Below are 8,127 nucleotides of genomic sequence, written 5' to 3'. Positions count from 1 at the left end.
TCGTCCGCGTCGCCGTTCGCGCGATCGCCGGCGTCGCGCGCGCGATCGCGCGGTCGCGCGCGACGACCCTTCGGCGGGTGTCGTCGACGTCATCCATCCGTCGCCCGCGCGTCCGTCGCGCGCGCGCGATCGCGCCCGGCGTTCGAGGCGTCGTCGTCGTCGTCGCCATCGTCCGAGGCGTCCGCGCGCGAGGTCTGCGGTGACGTCGTCGACGCCGGGGACGCCGACGCCGGGGACGACGCGGTCGTCGATCCACGGATGGGGCGTCGTGTGCGTATTCGGTGTGTGTGAAGCCCATGTGACGCCGATGTGTGTGTGACACTGTGTGTGCACGTATTCGGTGTGTGTGAAGCCCATGTGACACCGATGTGTGTGTGACACTGTGTGTGCACGTATTCGGTGTGTGTGAAGCCCATGTGACACCGATGTGTGTGTGACACTGTGTGTGTGTGTTTTGGGCGTGAGACTGTTCGCCCACACGAAACCAACGCACTTCGCGCCGCGCGACGCCCGATGGCGACGCCGACGCCGAAGCGGTTCCGCGTCGTCGCCCTCGTGAGCGGCGGGAAGGATGGAACTCTGGCCGCGATGACGCTCGCGGCGCGCGCGGAGTGCGAGGTCGTGGCGTTGGCGAACGTGCGACCGTATGACGATGACGCGCACGAATTGGACTCGCACTGCTTTCAAACCGTCGCGCACGAGTGCGTCGACGCGCTGGCGGCGTGCGCGGGCGTGGATGTGTTTCGTAGACGCATGCGTGGAGGTTCGGTGACGATCACGCGGACGTACGCGCGGTCGGATGTGAGGGATGAGGTGGAGGACTTGCGGACGCTGTTACGCGCGGTGAAACGAGCGAAGCCGGAGACGAACGCGGTGTGCTCTGGGGCGATCTTGAGTGATTATCAACGATTGCGAGTGGAATCGGTGTGCGCGGATTTAGGGTTGACGTCTCTCGCGCCGCTGTGGCGCGTGGAGCAGCGAGAGATTTTGAGACGGTGCGCGGAGGAGAAGGTGGACGCGCGGTTGGTGAAGACGGCGGCGATGGGATTAGATCCGAGGAAACATCTCGGGATGTCTGTCGTCGAGGCGACTGGGGACTTGATCAGGGCGGAGGATATGTACGGCTCGCACTGCGCGGGAGAGGGTGGGGAGTTTGAGACGTTGGTGGTGGATTGTCCGCTGTTTAAGCGCGGACGATTGGAGTTGACGGAGACGCGAACGGTTACGACGAGCGAGGATCCGTTCGCGCCCACCGCGCACTTAGTGGTGGATAAATACGACGTGGTGTTGAAAGAAACGCCAGATGGTGAGGTGATTCCGCCTGGAAGGGTGATTTGGGTGAACGATGACGACTGCTTGGACGTTGAGGAAGAGGAAAAGGAGCAGATGCAAATGGACTTCATCGAGAGGGACGAGCACTCGGAGGGGCAGGTCGTCTTCGAAAGTGCGTCGTGCCTCGTGCGATACGTAACGATAGAAAGGGGTTCAGTCGCGAACGTCTCATGTTCGGCGAGGCCGATGGACGGACGCGACGCGACGCACGAGACGTGCGCAGAGGCAATTTTTCAGTGCATGGGGGAGCTCGTCAGAAATATGCCCGTGTCAACCACGTTCAAGAAAATTGCGATGACCCATGTGTATCTCGACGACATGAGTCAGTTTGCAAAGGTGAATGCGGTGTATTCCAAGTACATGCCCTCGATTGAACCGAGCGCTCGCGCGTGCGTCGCCACGTGTCTCTCTTCGGGTTCGAAGGTACAAATAGACTGCGTTTTCGTAAATGCGCACGTGGGTCCAAGAAATTCTTTGCACGTGCAATCGATCTCATCCTGGGCGCCCGCGTGCATCGGCCCGTACGGGCAATCGATTTCTGTGGACGGTTTAGCGTACGTAGCTGGTCAAATCGGCATGGAACCGACGACGCTGGATTTGGTGCCAGGAATCGTTCCGCAGCTCGAGCGCGCAATGCGCAGCGCGGTCGCGGTCGCCGACATCACGGGCGCACCTCTCGGCGCGCGATCTTTGGCGGTAACACTTTACACGAACGCAAAGTACGAGGACGAGTATGCGGCGGCTGGCGCGTCGGCGCATCCGGCGAACGTCATGTTTGAGTCTTTTTCGCGCGAAGTTGATTCAAGCGATCGCGTGTTCTCTTGGCGACCACTCGTCACGCAGCTGGTCGTGACGGATCTTCCAAAGGGTGCGATCGGCGAGATCGAGCCGATTTTACTTGTCGACGAGGGTCCAGTCTCGCATTCGTCGATCATCGAAGACGAAGACGACGTCGATGTGCTTCGGAAGGAATCGCGAGCAGGTGCTTCATCGATCCTTCCCGACCTCTCCGACGTCGCGTCCTCTAGTGTGTACCGGCCAAGGTGTTTCATGCGATGCACCATCGTAGGATATCGCGACGTCGCCGTCACCTCCGTGCTCGACCACGTCAGAGAACGTCTTCATGAGGCGTTTCTCACGCCAGAGCGCCTAATCTCGTGTCGACTCTACCATCGCGCAGAGGACGAGGACATCGCTCGAGCAGTCGACGACGCCGTCCGAACGCTCGTTTCCGGCATCGATTGCTCTAAACCCCGATGTATCATCGTCCCCGTCGTCGCCTGCGGCGTCGACCGAGACTTTGGCGCTTCGTTCGTCTTGGAGGCGTACGCCCAGTGCCCGTAGCCTCAGCCGAACCTCGAAGCTCAGGTGTAACGCACAAAACGCTCACTTTCGGTCAAATAATCGAATACACGAAACACCGCGCTCCGAGAGTCACGCGCGCGCTCGAACGCGACGTCGCGAGGGATGAGCGACGCGTACGACGTTCGTGTCATGTTCGCGAACACGCTCGACGCCTCGACGCCGACGCGCACGATCGTATTTCGCATCGACGAGACGAAGACGAAGAAAATAATTCGCTCGACCACCGGAGACGTTGGACGTGTCCTTCGATTGCTCCGAATCGGCGACGGAAGGGTGTCGCGCGCGTGCGATCACGCGATGGTGGACGTTCGCGGCGTTCGGTTTGATCGCACGATCGCACCCGCGCTTCGAACGGTGACGGACGCGAGGGAGTCGACGCAGAGACAGTTCGGAGCGTTGCGGGACGGATGCGCGGTGCAGTTACGATTTGGTCACGTAGACGCGGGAGACGACACGATCGAGGTCATCGACGGCGCTTTGACGCTCGATCCATTGAATCCTTCGATGGAAGCATGCGTGGAGGCGCTAGGGGACGTTTTGATAGAGAGCGCTCGGGCACTTGGGACTCGCGCAGGAAGCGTCGGGAAGAATCCACGCGTGTGGACACCGAGAAAGTTGGATGAGGAAGATAACGGGTACGTCCCCGGTAAAGTGAAGTACGAGTCCGCATGGAAACCCGATAAGTTTAAGGCCGATCTTGAGTCCTATCAAGGACTTCAAGGTGAGGCTGATCCATTGCTGAGGAAGATGGAGTCGCAGGAGAGACACGCAAGAGGATTGGAGATGCGTATCGCTAATCTCGAGATCATTCAGCGCGGTTTACGAGAGGGCGTCGCCGGCGTCATCGCCGAAGATAGCTTGACACGCCGTGTCGTCGACGCCGAACTCGTCGATGAGATTCACGCGAAGCTCGCATTGCAAAACGACGTCACAGGAGAAATTTTCAACCTCGCGCGCGATTGTGGCGTATACTTTGACGACATCGAGGGATGCGACGCGAGCGAGATCGAACAGAAAGCCGCGGAGACGTACACGCAGTTAGAGATCTGTCGCGCGGTATTGAGCGCGATGTCGGCAGAGCTTCAAGACCGCGTGATGTGGGAGAACTACGAGAGCGGTGTCGAGACGAGAGACGTGCTCGAAAACGGTGTGCGACGAGAACACATGGAGTATTTACTTGGACGACCGGCGACGAAGGCTGACGTGGACGCGTCGCTCAAACTTCCCGATCGATTACGTGCGAAGCTCGTCGGCGGGTACGACGTCGAGCGCAGTAAAGCACATGGCAAATACATAGCTGCGGCGCGCTCTGGCTCGCACGCATTGCTGAACTAGTAGCACGGATCCAGCGATGAGGCGCCTCTCGGCCCCTCACGACTGCGCGTGCAAAGAAATGTAATGTACACTGGACGCACCGTGTCCCGAATGTGTCGTCGCGAGTGCAGTGTTGACGCGACGGAGCGTTCGCGCCATGGACTCGTTAGGGGAGTCGACGGCGAAAAAGGCGCATCGCAGGGCGAATGTCTTCACCCATCGTGCCACGAGTCCCGTTCCGAGACCGCGGCCTCTGTGCTCTTCCCGGATGAAGACGTGTGCCAGTCGAGGCGGGAGCGTCACCGCTCGAGTTTCATCCCACTCCGGCGCTCGATTCTCGTACGTCAGCGTGTATCCCAACGCCTCGCCAAGTTCGTTCCGTAGCACGTGCGCTACGCCGCCGCCCAATCCGCGCACGAGCGATCCTACTCGAGCGTCCTCGCGTTCAAACTCGCGAGACATCGTAACTAAGTCATCACTCGCCATCGCGTCTCCGCGCACTTCCTCAAGCGTGTGCGTCGAAGGAAGTGACTTCTCGACGCCCGCGCGTTCGTCCGCCGCCGCCCGAAGCAACAACCCGTACAAACCACCACCCTCACGCGCGCCGTCATCCACGTTCGCCTCCATCGTCGGCGACGGCGCATCGACCATCACCTCATCGTCCGCAACCGTCACCACCGCCGCGGGTGTCGCACCGACGCTCTCCGTTTTCGCCGCCGACCGCCTCAGCTCACTCCGCCGTCTCCTCGCCGACCGTCTCGCGTACAACCGCACGACGCTCACCGGATCGCTCCTCCGGCGCCTCAATTTCGCCACCGTCATCAACCGTAAAGTTTCCGCGCTCACGTCGTCGAAAACACCGATCAAAGACGCGCACACGTCTTCGTCGTCGCTCGCGCGTCCGACGCGCGCGCGCTCCGGGACGCCACACGCATCCTCCTCCTCTGCAAGCGCCTCCGCGTCGACGATACGAAAAAACTCCGGCGTCAGATCGGGTGACGCCGTGGATATCGTTCTGTTCCGTCCGCCGAGCGATCGACGCGCGCGCGGTCGTCTGCGAGACGTCGACGCGCTGCCTCGTCGAGATTCCGACTCTTTTCTCTTCACCGCGCGCTCCCGCGCGCTCCGACGCGCTTTCATCGTTCCATCGTCGCGCATTCGATCGTTGATATTATTCTCAACGCCCGCGCGTCGTCACGCGCGTCATCGTCGATCGCCCGCGCGCGGACGAGTGCGGAACGAGTGCGTCGCGCGCGCGCGCTTTATTTCACGACGCATCGCGATGACCGCGTCGCTCTGCGCGCGCGCTTCCGCGCGAGCCCGAACGCGCGCAAGCGCTCGAGCGAAATCTACGCCTCGACTCGCCCGAGCGTCGCGTCGATCTTCCCCGCGCGCGACGCGCACGATGGGTTTATCCGGTGCGACTTCGCATCGTTCTCGCGGTGCGCACGTCGCGCGCGCCGTCGACGACGTCGACGCGGTGCGCACCGCCGTCGACGCCGCGCCCGACCCGGTGGCCGGTGTCGCCTTCGCCGTGGCCACCGCGCTGTTGCTCGTCATCACGGGTGGGATGGGATACGTCGCCCTGAGAGAGGCTTTGGATAGAAAGGCGGAGTCGGACGCGCGCGCGGAGGAGGATCGACAGGCGCGGGTGATCGAGGCGAATAAGGGGAACGCGCGATTGCAACAGGCGCAGCGGGTGCGAGGTAAGAAGCTGACGCCGAGTCAGCGAGCGGCGATGGAGACGGAGGGGGATGGTGGTATGAATAGAAGGGAGCGAAGACGCAGGGAAAGAGCGGGCGAGTCGACGGAGGAATGAGGTTGTTATGATTCTACGCTAGAAACTAAATCAATTCGCGATCTATGCGCTTCGACGCTCGTGTCGAGAGCTCGATGTGTTCCATCCTCGCAACTCGCGTGAGGCTGAGCATGCCCAAAACGACGAATACACAGAGCATGGAGAACACGGAGTGCCATCCCCCGGACTGAGCGACGGCGCCGACGAGGATTTGACCCACGCCGCTTCCCACGGCGCCTGCGGAGTCGACGAAACCAGAGATGACGCCGACAATACTGCGCATACCCGTGCGTGCCTCGGCGCGCTCACCTAGATCGCTACTCATCGTACTCGCGAGGAGGGCGGCGGGCGGGCCCACGAAGAATCCCACCGCGAAGATGTACGCGACGGTCCATCCCAAGACGTGCGCGTACGGTAGTGCGAACAAGGGCGCTAAACCGACGGCGAGGGACACTAAGAACACTGCGATCCATCGATTGAACACCCGATTCATCAGTGCCGTGCTTCCGATGCCGAGTATGAGGGCCAAATCAAAGAGCTGCGTGGAGACTATGGAGTACTTCTTCTGCGTGGGATAGACGTCGTCGACATAATACGGTGTCCAGAAAAGCATCGACGTGATCACCACCTTGAGCGCCATGACGGAGCAACAAAAGTCGACGACGCCCGGAACTATCCACACCCGTCTCGCGATCTCGAAAAAGCTCGCCGAGTCGTCCTCGCTCGATCCCAACAGCGCCGTCGACTCCGCGTCCTCGCCAGACGTCCCCACCGTGTCCTCCTTCGGTTCGCGCACGAACACTAAGAATATCGCTAAATTAATCACCACGAACGCCGCCGCGACGAACATCACCACCGGCCAGTTATCATCGCCGTATCGCTCCAACACCGCGCGCGCGATGGACAAACCGACGATGTCCCCCACCGGCGACGCCATCACCCACACCGTCAACACGCTTCCTCTTCGCTCATCTCGCACGTTCCGGCTGATCAACGCCACGAAATTCGGATACGCCAACGACTGCACGAACCCACTCCCGATCCACAACGGCTTCATCACTCGAGATTCTGTTCACGATTTCCGCGCGTCGGCGCGTCGCGACGAGCATCGCGTCGGCGCGTCGGCGTCTGACGATCGATGTGTCGACTTTTCTCGGAAGTGGCGATTGGTGTCGACACGCGCGCGCGTCGTTGTTACGCCGCGATCGCGCGTTCCGAGCGCGCGGAACGTCGAGGAATGACGAAGAACGTCGCGTGGTGATGCGTTTTGCGACCGCAACGCGCGGATCGATCGAGAATGCGCCCGCGCGGGGATCGATCGGTGGCGCGATGATGCGATGACACTTAAATCGAGACGCCGAACGTCATTGTGAGACGCGCAGAAAGCGGCGGCGTCGGCATCGTCAACAATGCCGCGGAAGAAGAAAGGATCTGGCTTCACGAGTAGTAAGAAAAAGAAACAGGACGCGGTATCGAACGCGGCGCGGCGCGATGAGCGAGGACTTCCGGTACGTCGATGGTGAACGAAATCGTGTTGATACTAATCGGTCTTTCTCGGACGACGCAGACGACTGTAGCGAAGGCGAAGCGAACGGTGGGCGATGACGGATCTTCTTGCTGTCTGAACTGCACGAAGATGCTCGCGCAGGACAAGTTTAAAGACGACTACGTACAGACGTGTGTGGATTGTTGCGATCGTGCAGTGCAGAACTACAAGCGACGGAAACTTGCTCACGCGGCGGCACCTGAGCGCATTGATTCGAAGCGAGTAACGGCCATGAAAGACGATCGCGCGACGGACGAGCGATCGGCGACGTATCCTCCGCATGTACATTTTGCTAGAGATACGCAGGTGTTCGATGCAAAGATTTTGTTCCCGAAAGGAGCGCCTCTCGATGATGTGCTTGCGTGGTCACAAACGTACGACCGATTAAACCAACGAGAGTGCGCTCGCGTCGCGTTCGTTCTTGAATTTCAATTAGAAAAATTCAAACGAAGCCACAAAGGAAAGGGAACGTCTTGGATACACAAATATACTGGTGAGAAGCTCTGTTTGAGCGGCGAGAACGCGGTTAGATTTCTGCGTCGTGCGGCCAAAGAATTCAAATTAACCTCGCCGCGCGAGGCGCAGCCGATCGACGCCGATTTTCAATCGGCGGATGGCCAGTCTGGAACTTTTTTGGAATTCAGGCACCGGCTTACGAAGATATTCGTTCAAGGATTATCCGATTCCACACCTGAACTCGCGTCTCGCATCGTGCGTAAGTATTGGAAGGCGTGTTTGTGTTGGTCTGCCTCTGCGCAAGCAACGGCACCAG

At 60.3% G+C, this 8,127-nt stretch overlaps 6 protein-coding genes across 6 annotated transcripts; 4 read left to right on the top strand and 2 right to left on the bottom strand.

Moving 5' to 3' along the window:
• Positions 1-513: 513 nt before the first annotated feature.
• On the top strand, positions 514-2,676 carry OT_ostta09g03340 (Endoribonuclease L-PSP/chorismate mutase-like; the record flags this gene model as incomplete). Its single annotated transcript, XM_003081271.1, has 1 exon — positions 514-2,676. The coding sequence occupies one exon, from the start codon at positions 514-516 to the stop codon at positions 2,674-2,676; it is 2,163 nt and encodes a 720-aa protein (XP_003081319.1).
• A 123-nt stretch (positions 2,677-2,799) lies between these two features.
• Positions 2,800-4,032, top strand: OT_ostta09g03330 (unnamed product; the record flags this gene model as incomplete). The annotated part of the gene is made up of 1 exon (XM_022983402.1): positions 2,800-4,032. One exon carries the CDS (start codon positions 2,800-2,802, stop codon positions 4,030-4,032), a length of 1,233 nt encoding a protein of 410 aa, XP_022839671.1.
• Positions 4,033-4,068: 36 nt separating this feature from the next.
• Positions 4,069-5,169, bottom strand: OT_ostta09g03320 (Acyl-CoA N-acyltransferase; the record flags this gene model as incomplete). Its single annotated transcript, XM_022983401.1, has 1 exon — positions 4,069-5,169. The coding sequence occupies one exon, from the start codon at positions 5,167-5,169 to the stop codon at positions 4,069-4,071; it is 1,101 nt and encodes a 366-aa protein (XP_022839670.1).
• A 247-nt stretch (positions 5,170-5,416) lies between these two features.
• On the top strand, positions 5,417-5,830 carry OT_ostta09g03310 (unnamed product; the record flags this gene model as incomplete). Its single annotated transcript, XM_022983400.1, has 1 exon — positions 5,417-5,830. One exon carries the CDS (start codon positions 5,417-5,419, stop codon positions 5,828-5,830), a length of 414 nt encoding a protein of 137 aa, XP_022839669.1.
• Positions 5,831-5,855: 25 nt separating this feature from the next.
• OT_ostta09g03300 (Major facilitator superfamily domain, general substrate transporter) lies at positions 5,856-6,866 on the bottom strand (the record flags this gene model as incomplete). The annotated part of the gene is made up of 1 exon (XM_003081269.2): positions 5,856-6,866. One exon carries the CDS (start codon positions 6,864-6,866, stop codon positions 5,856-5,858), a length of 1,011 nt encoding a protein of 336 aa, XP_003081317.2.
• Positions 6,867-7,218: 352 nt separating this feature from the next.
• OT_ostta09g03290 (unnamed product) lies at positions 7,219-8,127 on the top strand (the record flags this gene model as incomplete). The annotated part of the gene is made up of 2 exons (XM_022983399.1): positions 7,219-7,317; positions 7,377-8,127. Coding segments are annotated over 2 exons (850 nt in total), but the record flags the coding sequence as incomplete, so codon positions are not given.

This window comes from Ostreococcus tauri, assembly GCF_000214015.3.
Source record: "Ostreococcus tauri WGS project CAID00000000 data, contig chromosome 09, whole genome shotgun sequence".
NCBI lineage: Eukaryota > Viridiplantae > Chlorophyta > Mamiellophyceae > Mamiellales > Bathycoccaceae > Ostreococcus > Ostreococcus tauri.
The sequence above is the reverse complement of the archived record's forward strand: the minus strand, read 5'-3'. Positions and strand labels throughout refer to the sequence as shown.